The sequence below is a fragment of the Rhinopithecus roxellana genome, chromosome 9 (assembly GCF_007565055.1).
Source record: "Rhinopithecus roxellana isolate Shanxi Qingling chromosome 9, ASM756505v1, whole genome shotgun sequence".
NCBI lineage: Eukaryota > Metazoa > Chordata > Mammalia > Primates > Cercopithecidae > Rhinopithecus > Rhinopithecus roxellana.
In genome coordinates, this window is record NC_044557.1 from 106,684,659 (window position 1) to 106,706,949 (window position 22,291).

The 22,291-nt window shown below is 42.3% G+C and overlaps 1 protein-coding gene across 1 annotated transcript in view; it reads right to left on the reverse strand.

Moving 5' to 3' along the window:
• Positions 1-22,291, reverse strand: part of DEPTOR (DEP domain containing MTOR interacting protein) — a 195,829-nt gene that overhangs the window by 133,405 nt on the left and 40,133 nt on the right. Inside the window, exons 2-3 of the mRNA XM_030937918.1 lie at positions 5,348-5,526; positions 4,002-4,125 (exon numbers count right to left, since the gene is read on the reverse strand). Of these exons, the coding sequence (XP_030793778.1) occupies positions 4,002-4,125; positions 5,348-5,526 (303 nt within the window). The remainder of the gene's footprint in view (positions 1-4,001; positions 4,126-5,347; positions 5,527-22,291) is intronic.

Here is a 22,291-nt window from a genome sequence, read left to right on the forward strand (position 1 = left end):
GTGAGACTCTTATAAATAAAAACAAACAAACAAACAAACAAAAACCAGAAAGCCAGGGTTCCCCAAAATCAACATGGTTCAGCAAAACCTCAGTCAGAAACCACAAAGTTTCACAAAGTCCTATTTATAACACAGAACAAACAAGCAAGAAAAGAGCCAAAAAGAAATACTGACAATACGCCTGCCCCCTCAGAGCTGCTGAGACAGCAGCGGCCCCAACACCTGCCACCCCAGGTTCTTGTCTCACCCCTGTCCCTTGCAAACTGTGTCAACATCACATATAAATTACTTAAATGCATTGGATCCCAGATGCTCTCTCTGAAAATGGGCCAGTAAAGTAATGCTCCATCTATTTTAAAAAGAAGCTTAGATAAAATAATCTAAAGGAAGTGCTTTAAGAAGCTTAACTTACAAACAATAAACATTGTTTTGTTTTTTGTGGGTTTTTTGTTTTGTTTTGTTTTTGAGACAGAGTCTTGTTCTGTCACCCAGGCTGGAGTTCAGTGGTGTAATCTCGGCTCACTGCAACCTCCGCCTCCCAGGTTCAAGCAATTCTCCTGCCTCAGCCTCCCAAGTAGTAGGGATTACAGGTGCCCACCACCACACCCAGCTAATGTTTATATTTTTCATATTGATGGGGTTTCCCATGTCGGCCAGGCTGGTCTCAAACTCCTGACCTCTGGTGATCTGCCCACCTCGGCCTCCCAAGGAGCTGGGATTACAGGCATGAGCCACCACACATTACTTGAGCTACCTTCACAATTAACGTGAAGCCACAGGAGTCAGTGATTTAGGGAAAGGGGTGAGAGTGGCATGAGTCCTCTAGGCAGAGAGAACAGCACGTGCAAAAAGTGTATCAGATTGCCACTTCCTCACTCCCTCCTCTCCAACAGCCTCCCATTACACTTAAAATCATCAATTCTTACCACGGTTTTAAGGGCCCTGTTATGAACTGGTCTTGTCTCATCTCCTACTACTCTCCCCTTTACTTCTGCCCTCTGGACACTCTGGTCTCATTACTGCCCTTAAATATGTCCAGCACATTCCCTTCTCAAAGCCTTTATCCTTACCATTCCCTTTGCCTGGGATGTTCTTCCACCAGATATCTGCAAGCCTTCCTTTACTCATATGTCATCTCTTCAAAAACATTTTCGCCAATCCCCCTATTTAAAGTACCCCACCATCCTCAGTAAATCTATTTTTCTTTCTAGCACTGACGACACCTGTGTCATACTATATCACATCTTCATGTTTCAGTGCCTTTAATGTCTGCCTCTTTAACTGAAGTACCAGCTCATGAAGGCAGGGGCTTTGCTACAGGCATTTCCAGCATCTTTAGCTGCACCTAGCATGTGGAAAGGGCTCAATATAGATTTGTTGAATAAGTAATGCATTAATGCATCTCCTGAAGGGAAAGAACATGCTCAGAAATACACAGTGCTGTGTGACTGGTCCACAGGATGGAAAGAGATGCAACGGAATATGAGGCTGGAGTAAGTCTGCTTTCCAAAAGGTGTGAGCAACTTTAACGTTTCTTATTGTTATCTTGCCATCATAACTATCCCATTAAGCAATAACAGTTCTCTGCTAGATATTTTCAATTATAGCTGATCCCTGCCCCACAGTGTGGTTATGCGAATCCCAAGAGATAAGCTGTAGCTAGAGAAAAGTGTTATAGGTACAGTGGCTCATGGCTGTAGTCCCAATGCTTTGAGAGGCCAAGGTAAGAGGATCACTTGAGGACAGGAGTTTGATATCAGCCTGAACAACATAATGAGATCCTGTCTCTACAAAAACTTAAAAAAAAAAAAATAGCTGGATGTGGTAGCATAAGTCTGTACTCCTAGCTACTTGGGAGGCTGAGGCAGGAGGATCACTTGAGCCCAGAAATTGAAGGTTACAGTGAACTATGATAATGCCACTGCACTCCAGCCTGGGAGACAGAGCGAGATCCTGTCTTTATAAATAATAATAATAATAATAATGTTAATCTTTTTTAATTAAAAAAAGGAAACGTGTTACAGAATCCACTGGCCTTCATCCATGGAGATGACATGCATGTTTTGGCCAACATAGAATCATTGTTTGAAAGGAACATCATCGTAACTGAAATACCCAACACCTGCTAGAATTCTACAAAAGGAACTAAGAAATTAAAAGAAAGCAACAAAACAAATGCACACGCTCAAGTAAACAAGTGGAGGTACTGATGGATCCCTTCCATTCAAATTCATGTGAGTCAGAAAGATGAGAGAGTTTCTCTATTTCAATATAGAAAGCAAGTGATAGTAGACTGAGTACAAATTAGGACCTCAAGTGGTGACCATACCACCTCAAGAAACGGAGACAAGAACTGGGACAGAGTGCATAACACAAGAAGGACACAGTCGAGGTTGGCCATCAGTATTGTACTCATATCTGGAATGGCTATCATCTGTGAGGTCTTACTACACACCAGAGATCCTGAGCTAAATACTTAAGCCTTTTAATTCCCACAACAGCACTAGGAGGTAAGTTCTATTGCTGCTGTCATGTCACTAATGAGGACACTGAGCTTTACAAAGGTAAGGTGACAGGGCCACACTTCAAACTCTGTCTGGCTTTTAACCGTCATGCCAATTAATCTGACCACTCAGACACCCACCCAGACCCTTACCCCCACCCATTGTAGAACAGGCTGTTTTATGTGACAAATATGTTTTGTTTTTGTTTTAGTTTTGAGATGGTGCCTCACTCTGTCACCCAGGTTGGAGTGCAGTGATGTGATCCCGGCTCACTGCAGCCTCTGCCTCCTAAGTTGAAGTGATTCTCCTACCTCAGCCTACCGAGTAGCTGGAATTACAGGCACTCACTCCCAATGGTGGGCTAATTTTTGTATTTTTAGTGGAGACAGGCTTTCACCATGTTGGCCAGGCTGGTCTTGAACCCCTGACCTAAAGTGATCCACCCACCTCAGCCTCCCAAAGTGCTAGGATTACAGGCATAAACCATAGCGCCTGGCTGATATATATGTGTTTTTCAATTCCCTCAAGTCTTGTAACGCAGCCAGGGTTACAAAGGAGGTGCCATTGCTTCTGCACCCCTTTTTCTAATGGTTGCCCTGGAAAACTAAATGAGGAAGGCAGGATGGTAAAGAGGCCACAGAAGTAGCAGATAAACCCAGAGATGCCCACTCAGAAGATTCGAGACCCACCAACCAAATACTCCTGTGCTACACTATACTTACCTCTTGAAAGAGCTGAAAGCTTGTTCCTCATAGACATCCTGCTATCTGAAGTTCTCCCACTACTGGTCTATATAATCTCCTGGTCTGACCAATTCCCTTGTTCTTGATGCTGCTTCTCCAGTCACTCACAAGCCTGAACCTCCAATTTACACAACAACAGTATTTAAAAGAAAAAAGGGGGCCAAGCATGGTGGCTCACACCTGCAATGTTAGCACTTTGGGAGGCTGAAGTGGGTAGATCACCTGAAGTCAGGAATTTGAGAAAAGCCTGGCCAACATGGGGAAACCCTGTCTCTACTACAAATACATAAATTAGCCGGGCGTGGTAGCTCACGCCTGTATTCCCAGCTACTCAGGAGCTGAGGCATGAGAATCACTTGAACCCAGAAGGCAGAGGTTGCAGTGAGCCGAGATCATGCCACTGCACTTCAGCCTGGGCAACAGAGTGAGACTCAGTGCCAAAAAATAAACAAAAATAAGAGAGGAAAAGGGCATCCACATCATTTGATGGTAAACAAAAATTCTGGAGCTTTGTAGAATTGACTTAAATATAGAAAATAAGATTTAAATAAATTCTTTAATAAGAATCTTATGAAATTGACTTATTTTCTGGCAAAGAGAAAGCAAATGGGTGATAGTTTTCTCATATGGAAAAGAACAGTTATGTAACCAGCCCACATGGAAGAGCCATGCTGAAATCAACATAATGAGACTGGCACAGTTCTGCTTCTCTCTACCAGTCAAGATTACAGTGGGGATTTCATGTGGAACATACTTTTCATACAGCCTCTGTCCCCTCATAAAGGCCTTCACTTCGTTATCCAACGGGAAGGTGCCGTCATCCTTTCTAAAGCGGTAGAAGAGTTTGACATCCTTGAATTCTTTATGCTCATCACACACTGAAACATAATATGCACAGAGAAGCAAATGAGAAAAAAAATCACTCTTATTTAATTACTCAAGTGAAGTATGATGCTAATTAAGAATTATTTCACTACCAAATTCTTCTTGCATACAAGTATCTACCATATGAGCTAATACATGTAAAATAGTTACATAGCACTTGGTACAGAGTAAGTCCTCAGTATTTTTAGCTATTATTATCACCATCACCATCACCATCATCATCATCATCATCATCATCATCATCATCGTCTTTAGGAAGGTCACATAATTCAATTCATCAAGCAACACAAACTCTTCTAAAGCATATTGGGGCATGCATCAGCCTCAAAGAATGTGAAATCTAGTGAGGTAAGGAGAAATGTCAACTGTAATTGAAATATGGTATGATAAGGCTACAGACGTAAGGACAGAGTGCAATGGGAGCCTAGAGGAAGAGTGCCCAGTGCCCCAGGAACACAGTGACCCAGCTTTGGAAAAAGAAAGCTTCCCTGAAGAGTTTGCATGTAAGTGCAGACCTGAAGAACAAAGAGAAATCGGGCAAAAAGTGAGGGGAAAGGGCATTCCAAGAGAACGACGACATGTGCAAAGGTCGAGGCCAGGATGAGAGATTTCAAGAAGACATGTTGGTGAATCTTTATTGAACCCACTGAGAGTAACAGCAAAAACTTGGAAACCACGTAAATGCCCACTGAAAAATATATAGTGGCATAATTATACATATGTATTATACAACAGCAAAAATAACAAATAAGACATATACTGTCAACGTGGATGAAGCTCACAGTGTGTTGATCAAGTTGCAAAAGAATAAATATACACTTCTATAATGAGAGAAAACTTTTAAAACAATATGATGCATTCCTTAAAGATGAATAGAAAAAGAGGTATAATCGAAATGCTAGCTGGGCACAGTGACTCACGCCTGTAATTCCAGCACTTTGGGAGGCTGAGGTGGGCAGATCACCTGAAGTCAGGAGTTCGAGACCAGCCTGACCAACAGGGTAAAACTCAGTCTCTACTGAAAATACAAAAAAAAAAAAAAAAAAAAAAGAAATAACCAAAATGTCTCTTAGAGGAAGGAAGAAAATGAAATCAGGGAGAGGTACAGTAGAGATAAAATAAAGCAAAATGTTTTCTTTCTTAAGTGGGTACGTTCATGAAAAGATTTAGTCCTTCATTTTCTCTCAAGTCACCTTGACTCACCACCTCACTTACCATGGTGAATGATGCCCCGGTCTGCTAATTTCTGCATGAGTTTTATTGCCGTCTCTCTGTCGGAAGCCTCTTTGTGTTCAATCAGCCAGTCAATCAGTTCTTTTGCGACAAAACAGTTTGGGTAGGTCTTGAGATGATGACGTCTATCTTTAATAACCTTTTCTTCATGCAGCCTGAGCCTGAAAGAAAAATTAGCAATTACTTTGGAAATTTTGATGACAGCACAAATTATTAAACCAATCCCAGAGAGTAATAACACAACAGAAGTTCCAAAGGCATGAGAGTGTTATTGAGTATCTTTAGCTCACTTGGTGATGTCCATACTGTCAGAGCTCAAAGGCTCCAGAAAGTGACTCCAGCCTCTGATCTAGATGACAGAGGTAAATATGAGGGTAAAACAATCACAGCCAACCCAGAACTCTCCTGCCACTTCTGAGAGTGAGAAAAGCTCTCCATCCCCTACTCTGTCTCACTCCCTGCTTTTTCTCTCTCCAGTGGGGTTACTGTTTCAACCACCAAACAAAAACCCTAGAAATATGCTGAAACAAAGTGCACCCTCTTTATCACAAATTGTTCAGGGCCCACCCTACTTGTAGTCATTCATTCGTATAACAAATATTAATGAATGTCTACTACCTGCCTGTTAGGTACCTCTAGGCACTAAAAACATACATCAGGGTGTGGTGGCTCACATCTGTAATCCCAGAACTTTGGGATATTGAAGCAGGAGGATCGCTTGAGGTCAGGAGTTTGAGACTACCCTGGCCAACATGGTGAAAACCTGTCTCTACTAAAAATACAAAAATTAGCCAGGCATGGTAGCGGGTGCCTGTAATCCCAGCTACTCAAGAGGCTGCAGCAGGAGAATCACTTGAACCTGGGAAGTGGAGGTTGCAGTGAGCTGAGATCGCACCATTGCACTCCAGCCTAGGCAACAAGAGTGAAACTCCTTCTTAAATATATATATATATATACACATATATATATACATACATATATATATATGCATCTTGAACTACTACTAGCCAATCTTGCCATCATAAAGGAAGAACCTGCCTAGAAAGAAATACAACACAGAGCAAAGTGGACCAGATAGATAAAGAGATAGAGATAAAAGAGAGAGAGAGAGAGATTACAAACAACCCTGTTTGAGCACCTGAATTCAACAATTCATGAAGTCACCTAACCTGGGTTTAAATTACATGAATCGATACATTCCCTGTGCTTTAGGGAGTTGATTCAGGTATATGTTACTAATACCAATATTGTCCCAATACACCCTCCAGCTGAATGCCAGCTTGTGGCTCCATGCCATGGAATGTTGCCACAGTGGTGCCTTCAGAGACCACATAAATGGCCAGAGCTATGTACTCTGCACCCAGTGGTTCCACAACTTCCTAGGGTCTGTTTCTCATTCTCCTATCTCCTTCCCTTGTCCTGCTGTGATATGCACCTGTTGTCCTTGTTCCTAAACTCAAGCAGTTCCCCTGATCTGCTATTTCTGTTCTGCCATGGTCTGCTACATTGTAGTCAGTATTTAGGAGTTAAAATATTTTGAGCAAAAGCCTGATATGAGCATCTATGAAGAAAGAAAATGAGTATTTTGGGCACGGAATTTATGACATCTATTTTGGTCACTCAAAGACTATCTTATATCTTTTATTACTGCTCTTTGGCTGAATGCTAAATAATTAGGAATAAATGTTAATGATGCTTACTTACTGTACAATGTTCTACCATCTGCCAATATTTATTATCTAAAACTTAAGAGTTAAGTCATACTATAGGATTGGCTAAGGAAGGGATATAGCAATGAATCCACTAGTAACAGAGATGAGGATATCAGTGATATCCGGAAAATACTAAAGGAGAGGTATCCAATAGACCCAGAAAACATTCTCATAAGATGGTGGTGATAGAGTAGGGCTGCCAGGTTTGGGAAGGAAAAACCAGACAGGAAACCCAGTTAAATTTGAATTTCAGATAAATAGCAAACCATTGTGTAGTAAAAGCATGACTCAAATATTGCATGGGACCTACTTATACTTTAAAAAAACTATTCATAGGTCTGGTGCGGTGGCTCATGCCTGTAAGCCCAGCACTTTGGGAGGCCAAAGCGGGTGGATCACGAGGTCAGGAGATCGAGACCATCCTGGCTAACATGCTGAAACTCTGTCTCTACTAAAACATACAAAAAATTAGCTGGGTGTGGTGGCGGACACCTGTAGTCCCAGCTACTTGGGAGGCTGAGGCAGGAGAATGGTGTGAACCCAGGAACCAGAGCTTGCAGTGAGCCGAGATCGCGCCACTGCACTCCAGCCTGGGTGACAGAGAAAGACTCCGTCACACACACACAAAAAAAAAAACAAAAAAAAATTCATTATACTGTATCTATAATTCAAATTTTAGTGGGCACTCTGCATTTTCTGACAACCTTATGGGGGATATATTTTATTCAACTTGCAGGTTAGTACATTAGGATTAATATTTTATGCTAAAAAAGAAAGGAACCTACACTGATGCCAGAAGACACTTTGAGTCCTTAGGGCTTCCTCTTCTAGGGAAAGCTAGTTGTGTAATTTTTTTAGAGCACCTGAATCATCATGTTTAAGTATTTCAGAAGATACTTCAACCCATGTGCTTGGAACTAGACTAGCTTTCATTTGCCAAGGACCAGGTAGGAAATGGGAACTGTAAAGATTATAAATTGGTAAAGCTGGTGGAGTGAAACCAAGGCACAGAATCACCCTTTCTTCATATTAAGGAAAATAATTAAAACAAACAAACAAACAAAAAACAGTAAAAAGAAGTAGCCAGACAAGGAAAAAGAAACCCTAACTCCATAAATGTTTTTAAGTGGCATCCTAAGCAAATTAATGCTGGAACAGAAAACCAATACCACATGTTCTGTCTTCTAAAAGGCAGCTAAACATTGTGAACACATGAACGTCAAGATGGGAACAACAGGCCGGCCGTTGTGGCTCATGACTGTAATCTCAGCACTTTGGGAGGCTGATGCAGGCGGATCACTTGAGGTCAGGAGCTCGAGACCAGCCTGGCCAACATGGTGAAACCCCATCCCTACCAAAAATACAAAAATTAGCCAGGCATGGTGGTGCACGCCTATAATCCCAGCTACTCAGGAGGCTGAGGCAGGAGAATCTCTTGAAACCAGGAGGCAGAAGTTGCAGCGAGCCAAGATCATGCTGCTGCACTCCAGCCTGGGTGACAAGAGCAAAACTCTGTGTCAAAAAACCAAAAAGTAAACAGGCAACAATAGACCCTGGGGCTGATATGGTTTGACTGTGTCCCCACCCAAATTTCACCTTGAATTGTCATAATCCCCACATGTCAAGGGCAGGGCCAGGTGGAGAAAATTGAATCATGGGGCAGTTTTCCCCATACTGTTCACGTGGTAATGAATAAATCTCGAGATCTGATGGGTTTTTTTCTGTTGTTGTTTATATTATTTTTGTTTGTTTTTGAGATGGAGTCTCACTCTGTTGCCCAGGCTGGAGTGCAATGGTGCAATCTCGGCTCACTGCAGTCTCCACCTTCCGTGTTCAAGTAATTATCCTGTCTCAATCCCCGAGTAGTGGGGATTACAGCTGTGCGCCACCACTCCCAGCTAATTTTTTGTATTTTTAGTAGAGACGGGGTTTTGCCATGTTGGCCGGGCTGGTCTCGTACCCCTGACCTCAAGTGACCCACCCACCTCGGCCTCCCAAAGTGTTGTGATTACAGGAGTGAGCCACCACATCCAGCCTTGATGTTTTTATAAATGGGAGTTTTGCTGCACAAGTTGTCTTGTCCACCACCATGTAAGAAGTCCTTTTGATCTTCCTTTGCCTTCTGCCATGATTATGAGGCTTCCCCAGCCATGTGAAACTGACAGTCCATTAAACCTCTTTCTTTTATAAATTACCTAGTCTCAGGTATACCTTTATTAGCAGCATGAGAATGGACTAATAGAGGGGCCTACTTTAGTGTGGAGGGTGGGTGGAGGGTGAGGATCCAAAAACTACCTGTTGCCTACTATGCTCATTACCTGGATGGCGAAATCACCTGTACGCCAAACCCCTGCGACATGCAGTTTATTCATGCAACAAACCTGCACGTGAATTCCCTGAAGTGAAAATAAAGGTTGGAAAGAAAATAATAATAAAAATAACAAACAAACAAACAAACAAACAAAAGGAATCATGACATAATAAAGTGATTTAGGCCTGTATTACAGATAGGGTGGATTAGCCTTAAAATACTCTCTACTCATTGAAATGACCAAAAAAAGGCTTTGTAATTTTTGAATAAAGGGAAAAGATGAAAAAATAAATAAAGTAGCAGTCAAAAAAACAAACAGGAGATTTTGGAGTGGCAAGGTAAGGCGAGTAGACTCTCATCACCCAGAAGCCTTGTTGCCAAGTCAATGATATCCTCAGAATTTTCATTAATAACCCCAAAGTTTGAAGGAAAAAAACCCCATAAATAACTGAGTTTTCTGTTTTCTGATTAGGAGACAGTTGAAATGGCTGATGGGGAAAGATAGGTGCAATGAAGGAAATGAAGAACTAGACCTTTTCTCTAACAATGAAGCCTCCCAAGCTCAATAATAAATTTGAGGACCATTGCAGTGGCCAAAATATCCCTCCATAACAGTGGGATCCATCTCTGACTATATGAAATGAACGCTAGGACAGGAAGTTGAACAAAACCTCAGAAGCAAGACTCTCTCCTTTCCATCACCAGGAGCCCTTAAGCTGTAAAACAGTGGAACAAATAATTAGCTATCAAATTTAGCTCAGAGGGGAAAATGACATTCTGAGATGACTTAGGAAGGTGCTAAGGAGATGTCACCTGTCTTTATTTCCAAGCACAGATAGAGTATGGACAGATTGAAAGCATGGACAGAACTGTCTGCATTAAGCATAAACATCATGGGAAAAAGCAAACTGCTAGGTGATAATGTGAAGCAAAAATAAACAATACCAAAAAAAAAAAAAAAAGAAAGAAAAAAGAAGAGAAAGGAAAAACAGAGGGAAGGGAAAAAGAGCATTCAGCAGATAAGAAGAACTCTGCCTGAAAGAAAACACAATTCAAGAAACAGACAATTTCCTTAAAGTGTTCTGAACTATAAAAAATTTAAAAACAATTTCAAAAGAACATAAAGTCAGGAAAATAAGGACTCAAAGATAAAATAATTATGAAGAGGGAGATATAGGTCTTGGAAAATAAATGAATGTCACACAGTTTATCAAGCAAATTATAAACTGTCAGGACAAATAAATCACATAGCTGAAAAATGAAATTCTTCTTGAAAAAATACTTTGATAAAACAAAGAAGAAAAAGCAATTAAAGCAGATAGGCTAGGCATGGTGGCTCACACGTATAATCCCAGGACTTTGGGAGGCTGAGGCGGGAGGATCACTTGACCTCAGGAGTTCAAACGAGCCTGGGCAACATGGCAAAACCCCGCCTCTACAAAAATACAAAAATTAGCTGGGTGTTGTGGTACACACCTGTAATCCCAGCTACCTGGGAGGCTGAAGTGGGAACATTACTTGAGCCTGGGAGGCGGAAGTTGCAGTGAGCCAAGATCATGCCACTGCACTCCAGCCTGGGCATCACAGAGAGACCTCATCTCAAAAACAAATAAATACATACATACATACATATATAGCAAAGAGAAGTTAATAGACATGGAGATTTTTTAAGCCACTAATTTACAATATTACCTCAATATACATAATAAGTCTAAACAAAACCAACTAAAATAGCCTCTAGCACACAGCTCCAGGGAAGTCCTAGGTGATCTTTAGAACAAAAGAGGTGGCAGGAGTATTTCCCAGCAAGCCAACAAGGTTCAGTTCTTCCTTTTGACAACCAGGCCATGTTCTGGGATGGTGTTTCAGGAAGTGCAGACCCACCAACTCTTCCTGGGTCTGAAGTACTTCCTGGGGAGAAGCACTGCACACTATCCCTACTGTCCCACCAGGGCCTGCTACATTTCCACTCCACACAGATTTGTTCATTTCCGACTATCACAGATTTCACCCCAAAATGTCAGTTCTGAGGATAATGAGAAAAATGGGATTAGGAATACAAAGACTTGGTTCTCACCCTGGTGCTGCCAGTAACTCTATAACCTCTGAGCATCAGAGTTTTTACTGGTAAAATGAAGATAATTTTACGCATCTATGTGCTAGGGACAGTTTGAACTGCTTTATGGGCATTAATCCTCACAACAACTCCCTGAGGCCGTCAATTCTAAAACCACAAATGATACCTATGTAGAGCTGTAATTATTAATAATAAAAACTAAGCAGCAGCTTTAAAAAAAAAACAAGTTTACATAGGGTATGCTAAAGTCATCACATGAATCCTTCTAATTAATTCAGTGACAACGACACTGAGTAATTTGTTTAACATGCTCAGAGTGGCAGAATGCAAAATATTAATTCTTAGATGCGATGTCTGTCAGGAATCCAAGAATAATGAAGACCAATTTACTTAGAAATTAAAATGTGGAAGAACAAGCTACTGTGTAATTTGGTATATATAGTAGGAGGAGGAATATATTATGAGCCAAGATATTTAGCTGCTGTAAACTTTCCAATCTAATCTAAAAGAATTATTAGGTAGTATTTATCTTTTTTTTTTTTTTTTTTGAGACAGAGTTTCACTCTTGTTGCCCAGGCTGGAGTACAACAGTGCGATCTTGGCTCACTGCAACCTCCACCTCCTGGGTTCAAGCTATTCTCCTGCTTCAGGCTCCCGAGTAGTGGGGATTACAGGCGCCTGCCACCATGCCCAGCTAATTCTTTGTGTTTTTAGAAGAGACGGGGTTTCATCACGTTGGCTAGGCTGGTCTCAAACTCCTGACCTCAGGTGATCTGCCCACCTCGGCCTCCCAAAGTGCTGGGAATTACAGGCCTGAGTCACTGCACCCAGCCTATTTATCTTTAAATACGACAGAATAATTAGCCGGGCGTGGTGGTGTGTGCCTGTAGTCCCAGCTACTCGAGAGGCTGAGGCAGGAGAATTGCTCGAACCCAGGACGCGGAGGTTGCAGTGAGCCAATAGCGTGCCACTGCACTCCAGCCTGGGTCACAGAGCAAGACCCTGTTTCAAAACAAAAAAAAAACTACAGAATAGAACCTTTCGGTTATTATCCTTCCATGACCCTTGGGTTTAGGGTTAATTCTTGAACATTCCTGATTTCCACGAATTCCCTGCAAGGGTGGAAGGGGAGAAGTACTACACACTATTCCTACTGTCCCACTGGGGCCTGGTACATTTCCATGTTTAAGAAAACTGAGCATGATGGGCGGGGCGGGGGGGTGGGAAATAATTTTGGATCCAGGATATAGCCTAGAACTCAATATTTTTAGACACGTCACCAGGGGTTAAAATCTGTAAGAAGTGTGCTATTATCTTTTTTTCTTTTGTAGTCAGAAACACAGAATTCTAAAAATGAGCTTTGAAAATTGTATATTCCAGAAAAACTGTCCCAATAAAGAGATAAAAATTTTCACACTGCACACATATAATTGTTTTGCCTGGCACAGCAAATACTTAATATTTGGTGAACCAATGAATGTATAAGGACACTAATAGAAATGATGTTATTTTCAGCTGGGCGCGGTGGCTCACGCCTATAATCCCAGCACTTTGGGAGGCCAAGGTGGGCAGATCGCCCAAGGTCAGGAGTTGGAGACCAGCCTGAGCAATGAGGCAAACCCCCATCTCTACTAAAAATATAAAAATTAGCTGGGTGTGGTGGCACATGCCTTTAGTCCCAGCTACTATGCTAGCTGAGGCGGGAAGATCACTTGAACCCGGGAGGCAGAGGTTGCAGTGAGCTGAGATTGTACCACTGCACTCCAGCCTGGGTGACAGAGCAAGATGCTGCCTCAAAAAAAAAAAAAAAAAAAAAAAAAAAAAAAAAAAAAAAAAAAAAAAAAAATTATTGGAGCAAAGGTAAAAAATAAATAAACGAATAAATAAATAAATAAACTCAGTGCTAAAAGTCATCAAGGAAACTGGACCATCAGGAAGGACAGGGGAGTGGACGCAGCAGAGAGAAGCCAAGAAAGCAACAGGAAGCCCCTAAAGCAGCAAATGAGGGATCCAAGAGGAACAAGTTGCAGGAGTTCCTCAGTTCCTTAGAGTTTTCCAGTTCCTCTTCCAAGCCATGTGCACTCCTATAATAACCAAGACACTACCAATCCCCTCAGGGGGCTGAGTGGGCCTCGACTCCCTGAATCCAAAAGAACCTCACCTACCCATGAGCTAAGGAGGCCTGCCACCCTGACCCTAGGCCTCCTCTTCAGCTTCCTTGTCTCTCTCACCTCCCAGTCACATGCATTCCTGCTTTGTATTCCGAATATTCTGAACTCTTCTTCAGCCTCTGAACCCTCCATGCTAATCACCCGCCATGCCTCTGCTTAGAATGCTCCTTCTTCCTGCCTTCAATAATTCAAAACAATTTCACTTCTCTTCAAGGGTCAGCTTTTCAAGGGCATCTCCTCTGTGAACATTTTCCCAGCCTTTCAAAGCCAGAAAACAGCCTTCTCTCTCCTCTATTCTCCCACAATATTTTAGCGCTAACAGTAAAGCATTCATCGCACTGTATTACAACTAGATGACATCAGGGATACTAAAGGAGAGTTGCTTATTTGTTGTTGCAATTCTAGTGCATAGCAAATAGTAGGAGATAGCAATCTCATTGATGTGAAAGTTAATTCGTGCATATTATGTATTCAGTATGGTGGGAAGCATAGCTAGAATAGCTTTCTGAGCAGCCGAGTCCCAATCAATCCACATTAAACCATTGGGAAGAGTGACCACCTGTATTTTAGCTGCATTTTCAATCCTACTGGCTTTGAAATATAAATTAAGAAAAAAGAAAAAAAAAAACCTTCCTATTATTCATCTCAGACAGCTGGTTCACAGGCTTTAGATTCAAGGTGATTCTGTAATGTTCTATTCCTGTCCAGCTAACCAGCTGCTGAAATTGCATCAGACCATTTCCTCTTCCAGCCCTAAGAGAACAAACATTACTGGGTGTAGGGTGTTAATAATACCTGCAAAATCACTGTCCATCTGATAAGAAAAGTAGAAATTGTTTTTCAAAAATAGCTTGCAGAGAACTGCAGCAGATTGTGGGACTCAGGGAACAAAGGGGAGATTGAAACCACATATTCTCATTTTAAAACAGCGTCATAAATCTCAGCCAAAGTAAACAGTTTAACAAACACAGCAAGCCAAATAGTGGGGCTGACAGTGTGAGCCTGTGATTTGGGCAACAGTATTGACATAGATGTGCTTTAAACTACAGCTATCCTCCTTTCCAGATGTTCTGCAACAGCCTATATCTGTCCTTGGGGATCTGAGAACCCGGGGAAAGTCACTCTTTATCACTCACCCTTGAAAGACTCTGAGTCTAAAAGAAAAAAACAAAAACAGGAAAAATGAAATCTAACACACTGCATATCCTTTTAATACTTGAACTTATTTTCTAATTCTGATTTTTAATTATCAAAATAATACACGCTCACAGTCGAAAAGAATTCAAATATGTATAAAAATGAAAATTAAAAGTCTCTTTCCTTGGTTCAGATGAACAGACAATTATTAAAGCTGGGTTAACTGGCAATGAACTGATCACTGCTGAAGCTAGGAGATGGGGACATAGGAGGTCACTATATGTTTCTACCTACTGTGCCATACATATGTTTGAGGCTTTCCTTGACCTCCACTTTCCAAAGGAACCTAATGTAATAGCTGCTTATGTATTCTTACAGAAATCTTCTATGTATGTGCACACATATGGCTATATATGTATATTTTTTACATGAAATGGGATCATAATACACTTTTCATGTAGTTTTGCTTCAAAAAAATGCTTGCGTTTTCCCAACCTGATCAGAACAAATACAGAAATAGGCAGGAAAGAGAATAGAACTGGTTCGTGTAAATAGAGCACAGGTGATTCTGTAGAGCCAGAAACAATCGGTCTTGGACAACACACACACACACACACACGCACACACACACACTGCAAATAGCTGTAGTAACCACTTTATAATGTGGTCCGTGGCCAGGCACGGTGGCTCAGGCCTGTAATCCCAGCATTTTGGGAGGCTGAGGCGGGCGCATCACCTGAGGTCAGGAGTTCAAGACCAGCCTGACCAACATGGAGAAACCCCGACTCTACTAAAAATAGAAAATTAGGCCAGGCACAGTGGCCCACGCCTATAATCCCAGCACCTTGGGAGGCCAAGGCAGGTGGATCACGAGGTCAAGAGATCAAGACCATCCTGGCCAACATGGTGAAACCCTGTCTCTACTAAAAATACAAAAATTAGCCGGGTGTGGTGGTGCATGCCTGTAGTTCCAGCTACTCGGGAGGCTGAGGTAGGAGAATTGCTTGAACCCAGGAGGCAGAGGTTGCAGTGAGCCAATATCACGCCACTGCATTCCAGGCTGGCAACAGAGCAAGATTCCGTCTCAAAAAAAAAAAAAAAAAAAAAAAGCCGGGCATGGTGATGCATGCCTGTAATCCCAGGTATTCAGGAGGCTGAGGCAGGAGAATCACCTGAATCCAGGAGGCGGAGATTGCAGTGAACTGAGATCGCGCCATTGCTTAAGCAACAAGAATGAAACTCCATCTCAAAAAAAAAAAAAAAAAAAAAAAAAAAAAGGTGGTCCATGCCAAATGTTTTACTAGCAATGGCTCTGTGAATAAAGAACAAATCAGAGTCCCAACTTCTATACAGAGCCCTTCCAGGGCTCATGTCAAGTTAATACAAAGCAAAGTTCCATGCAAGCTCTGTGTCTTGTCACTGCAATGGATTGAGAGGATAAACACACCCAGGAAGGAAGCATGTTTCATTCTGAATCTCATATATCATGTACTGTCTTTGAAATCAACATGGAGTATTAGCAGAGTGAGACAATGTAACACACATAAGCAGGCATGTTTGCTCATTTCTGTTTGCCAACATAATTTCACAAAGCCCTTGACTCTGTAACAATGTGTAGCTCTCTAGACAGATACTTTGAAGAAAAAACAGGATAGAGCACACAGCCCCCTAGGTCTCTTGCCTGAGTCACCATACTCCTTAAAAGATAAGTGAGGCCCCACACCATGGCTCATGCCTATAATCCCAGCACTTTGGAGGCCAAGGCTGTCAGATTGCTTAAGCCCAAGAGTACGAGACCAGTCTTGGCAACATGGTGAAACCCCATCTCTATCAACAAAAATAAAAAAATTAACTGGGTGTGGCAGCACACGCCTCAGGGTGGGTGACAAATCTAGACCCTGTCTCAATCAAACAAACAAAAAAGCAAATAAATAAACAAATGATAAGGGATTCTAGTCCTTGCCTTTTCCTACCCATAAGATAACATCTGAAGGGGTTAGTAATTATGCCTCTATAATCTACAACCAGATGCACTCTTACATCCAAACCTTGACGTGATTCAGCTTAATGTAATTTCTGAACAAGTCTGATGTGATTTTGTATGTATTGAACCTCCACCACCTGTATATAGGCAATGGGCTGAAATACTGTGCCGGGGCAGTTGGATAGAACCTCCCTAAAGGGCTTCTCCTGAGCTCCTGGCCCCTGTCTTTAGTCCTCAGTAAGCCTTCCAAATAAAACTAACTTTAATTATTTAAAAGCTTAACTTTTTCTTTGGTGGACAGCAGACATAGTAACAGTCATACCTTACATCTGAATGGAGCCATAATACACTATCGGAGTTGAGCCTTATAATATCCCTGTTGGCTGGGTGCTGTGGCTCGTGCCTGTAATCCCAGCATTTTGAGAGGCCGAGGTGGATGGATCACTTGAGGTCTGGGGTTTCAGACCACCCTGGCCAACATGGTAAAACCCCATCTCTAAAAAAAAAAAAAAACAACAAAAAAAATAGCTAGCATGGTGGCATGTGCCTGTAATCCCAGCTACTTGGGAGACTGAGGCAGGAGAATCACTTGAACCCAGAAGGTGGAGGTTGCAGTGAGCTGAGATCGCGCCACTGCACTCCAGTCTGGATGGCAGAGAGAGACTTCATCGCAAAAATAATAATAATAATAATAATAATAATAAATATCCCTGTCAATCAAGAAGGCAATGTCATTATTAATAATTTGATAGATAAGGAAGGAAGCTCAGAAAAATTAAAGTGACTTGCTCAAGTCACATTTTTAATGAAGAGTCAGGACTTGAACCCAGATCTTCTGATTTCTATGTTTAGAGAGCTTTCTGTGCTACCAAATGGTAAATGGCAGAAGTATCTGTCTTCTGCCTATTTTATGCTCATACAGGCTAAGAAGAAGAAAACATTCTAGCTATGTTAAAGTGCCGTGATAAAAGTGAGAATGTATGCAATTTATATATCACACAGATACTGCTACCAATATAAATACAGATGGGGCTCAGAGAAGTGCCCACAAAAGAAGTCATCACATTGTCCTCATGTTTGCATGAGCCAATGTTGTATGATTAAGATGACACTCCTGGGCAGCATCCAGGAAATGGGGTTGGTAAGTTAGACCATTCCAAAGAGTTGGTGTCAATGCATGTGGGACACATAATGAATACTTTTTAATGATCTGTGTGTAAATATTCACCAGGCCCTTTCAATCTCTCATCTCATCCTTGAGAAAGGAGGTAAATACAGGGTCCCTAAGTCAGCCTTCCTTATTGACTTTGACTTGAGACTTTTACTTCATTCTTCCTCCTTGTGAGCTCTTTTCCAAAAGGTCTCCAGTAACAAGCAAAGAAGAGAGATTACATCAACATCTCCACCTCTGATCTAGCCCTCTGATAACCAGAAGAATGGTGCTCTTCCCACTTGCAAAGTACCTTTCCAAGAAGCACCAAGACTTTTTTTTTTTTTTCCAAACAGATCATTATTTGCTTACACACCAGCCCCAGGAGTATTAGGCCTCTAATTGCCATTTTTCAGCTGAAGAAACAAGCCCAGAATCATTCAGGGAACTTGCTGAGGACAGAGTGACTCAAAAGATCAGTACTGGTTACCGCATCACAAGTCCTTGCTGTCTTGGTAGAAGACAGGGGTAGCACACTCCCTGCCCTGTGGCATCTGCTTCCTTCCAATCTGGGTCCCTGTCCCTGCTGTGCCCTCTGTAATGAGACGAAGCTGTGTCTTGGCTCCTTCCTTTCCACAAACACAGGGGATTGCTCTTCACTTACAACACTAGTTCTCAAACTGGGGCATACATTGTGGCCCTTCCCTCACTCCTGGTCTCCAAGGTCAAGCCTACGGTCAATATTCATTGTTATTCAGGTGGCAGCAAGGTAGGAGAGAAGAAAGGAAAGCATAGCTTCCAGTTGGGATAAGGGGCCCAGTTGCATTCGTTAGCCAATTGCCTTCCTGCCATGCTAATTCACTATTCACCATTCACTCAGAGCAGACCTGTAGAGCCAGACAGCTGGGGTTCAAATCAACGTCCACCCATTATCCACTGTGTAACTTTGGACAAAGCATTCAACTTCTCAGTGCCTTCACTTTCTTATCTATAAAATGGGAATGATAGAGTATGTCTCATAGGGTTATTGAGAGGATTAAATGAGTCAGATTTTGCCAGAAGTGCCATCAAGAGGCCACTAAGTAGCATTTCAGCTGTTTTTTTTTTTTTTTTTTTAACAAATGAAGTCCTGAATCAAGGAACAATTAATTGATTGGCAACTACTGGAGAGACTTGGCTGTTCTCTTTTGTGAAAGGATTAGAAAGAGCCCTTCTGGTGGAGTGGTAAGTCAAAGCAGAGAAAAGTCCAGGGGAGAGAGTGCTTGGCCACTCCTTACTGCGAGGTTTGCTGGAATCAATCTCATGTCTTCTACGGTATCAACCTAACTCATAGCCAAAATCACTTAATTGTCTTAACTGGAAAGAAATGTCAGGCAACCTACTTCAAGTCCTTGCCAGTATCACTGTTTTCCAGTTGGAAAAACGGAGACTTACAGAAGTTAGGTAACTTGCCTCTTTTCCCAGATGAGACTTCCACCGTGACCTCCTGACTGCTACCAGAATATTGGCTGAGTGCCACTATGGAAACAGAAGTTGCTAATCTAGTGCTTTAACTAAGAGTGGACCGCTGATGAGAAAGCTAGCCTGGCATCTGTTTGTGACAGCCCTGCAAGTCATCTCTGAAAACACCCAGATGATACTCACTCTTGAGAAAGACACTGCATTGCAATGAAACGTTTAGTCCTGGAAACTGAAAACATCTTCCCTAAGAAGAAATAGTCTCAGGGACAATTTTAGACAAAGACAAAATATACAGAAAGATCAAATATAAAAATATTATTTACATAATAACAAATAGGCCAGGTGTGATGGCTCACGCCTGTAAGCTCAGCACTTTGGGAGGCTGAGGCAGGCAGATCACAAGGTCAAGAGATCGAGACCATCCTGGCCAACATAGTGAAACCCACTTCTACTAAAAAATACAAAAATTGGCTGGGCATGGTGGCACATGCCTATAGTCCCAGCCATTTGGGAGACTGAGGCAGGAGAATTGCTTGAACCTAGGAGGCAGAGGCTGCGGTGAGCCAAGATTGCACCACTGCCCTCCAGCCTGGCAACAGGCTGGGTAATAATATTACCCAATATACCACCCCCTCATGGAATATAAAAATACACACCAGGTAATCTGCAGACTGCTGCAACTATTACAGTCAGAGAAGGTGAGAGCAGTAATTCTCAAAAATAGACTGTGTTAGAATCACCTGAAGGACTTGTAAAACACAGAAGGCTGGGCCCTACCTCCTATGGTTTGTAATTCAATAGGTTTGGGGTGGGCCCAAGGATTTGCAGTTTTCAAAAGTGCTTGGGGGGTAGGCAGGCTCACCCCTGTCATCCCAGCACTTTGGGAGACCCAGGCAGGTGGATCACCTGAGGTCAGGAGTTTGAGACTACCCTGGCCAACATGGTGAAACCCCGTCTCTACTAAAAGTACAAAAATTAGCCCGGCGTGGTGGCAAGTACCTGTAATCCCAGTTACTAGGGAGGCTGAGGCAGGAGAAGCACTTGAACCCGGCAGGCAGACGTTGCAGTGAGCCAAGATTGTGCCATTGCACTCCAGCCTGGGCAACAGAGTGAGACTTCATCTCAAAAAAGAAAAAAAAAAAAAGGATTGGGTGATGCTGATGATACTGATTAGGGACCACACTTTGCAAACCCAGTGGGGTTGGAATGAAACAGAGCCAACATTGCGTTATGAAATAAATAAGAGGGTGGGTGTGGTGGCTCATGCCTGTAATTCCAGCATTTTGGGAGGCCGAGTCGGCCAGATCACTCAAGGTCAGGAGTTCGAGATCAGGCTGGGCAACATGGCAAAACCCTGTCTCTACTTAAAAAAACAAAAATTAGACAGGTGTGGTGGCACTCGCCTGTCATCCCAGCTACTTGGGAGGCTGAGGCAGGAGAATCACTTGAACCCAGGAGGTAGAGATTGCAGTGACCCAACATCGTGCCACTGCACTCCAGCCTGGGTGACATAGCGAAACTTCTCAAAAAAAGAAAAAAAGAAAGAAAAGGAAAGGAAAGAAAAGAAAAAAAAAAAAAAAGAGAGAAAAGAAGGCTGGGTAGGTATTAAAGCCATTCCATTTTGATGGGGAAGAAATTTAAACTAGAAAGCCTCAGGATTTAGAAAGAAAAGCAGGAGGGCTTGTCCCACTGATGGGAGAGGATGCAAAGAGGTGACACTAGGGCATGGTGTCAACTTGACAATTGTCCAAGCCTCGACGGAACAACAGAAGCCAGGGCCTGTGTTGTCTCTAGGAGGAGTCGGGACACCTAACTGAAGAATGTGCATTGCTGGTTTAGGTAACGTGGCCTAGGGAGATCTCTCACCCAACTAGACCTCAGCTTCCTGAGGAAACTGACTGGATTTATCTCTAGAATCTCTCAACTCAAACTTCTCAGGTTTTTATGGACACCCTGATGAACATTGAGAAATAAAAACATTTTATCTGAGGAATATGAGCCCCTTTAAACTATCAGGCTTAGAAAGACATTTACAAAGTAACAGCAGTCACATCCCAGTCTCACTTGAGCTAAATAATTACCTCTTGAAGCCACTTAGTTTGTGGGCTATAGACTGACACTAAGTAGCCATAAAATGCCATATACTCTGTAGTTCAACAATGTACAGCCAATCACCAATCAATGTTATTTCTGTAAACCAATGAAAATCCCTGATGAACAACTTTTGTCATTGCCCCCTCTCCTGGTTCGTCTTTTTTTTCCTTTAAAAATGTGAATCTCTCTTTTGTTTTCCAGACCACTCCCCAAGGCAGCTTGGAAGTGCCTGGTGCTGCAGTCCTCAAACTTTGAGCTTGAATAAACACTCTTTAAACTAGATTCTGGCCAGGTGCAGTGGTTCATGCCTATAATCCCAGCACTTTGGGAGGCTGAGGCAGGGGGATCACTTGAGGTCAGGAGTACGAGACCAGCCTGGCCAACATGGTAAAACCCCATCTCTACTAAAAATACAAAAATTAGCTGCGTGTGGTGGCAGGTGCCTGTAATCCCAGCTACTAGGGAGGCTGAGGAGGGAGAATCTCTTGAACCCTGGAGGTGGAGGTTGCAGTGAGCCAAGATCGGGCCACTATACTCCAGCCTGGGCAACAGAGCAAGACTCCATCTCAAAAAAAAAAAAAAAGAAAGAAAACTAGATTTTAGGTTGACAGCCTCTAGGATACATCCTCACACACAAGATCAAAATAGAATCAACTGTGTTGGGCACATTTTGTACCGAAAAGATCTACCGTAAACCACAAGGCCAGGGAGCACAAAACAGCAAATCTCATTTCCTTTGGGCTTCCAAACAAGGATGAACACATTAAAGTGAATCTTGTGCTAAGCATGCTGTACAAACACTGTCTAGGGTTATGATCATCTATTTTCA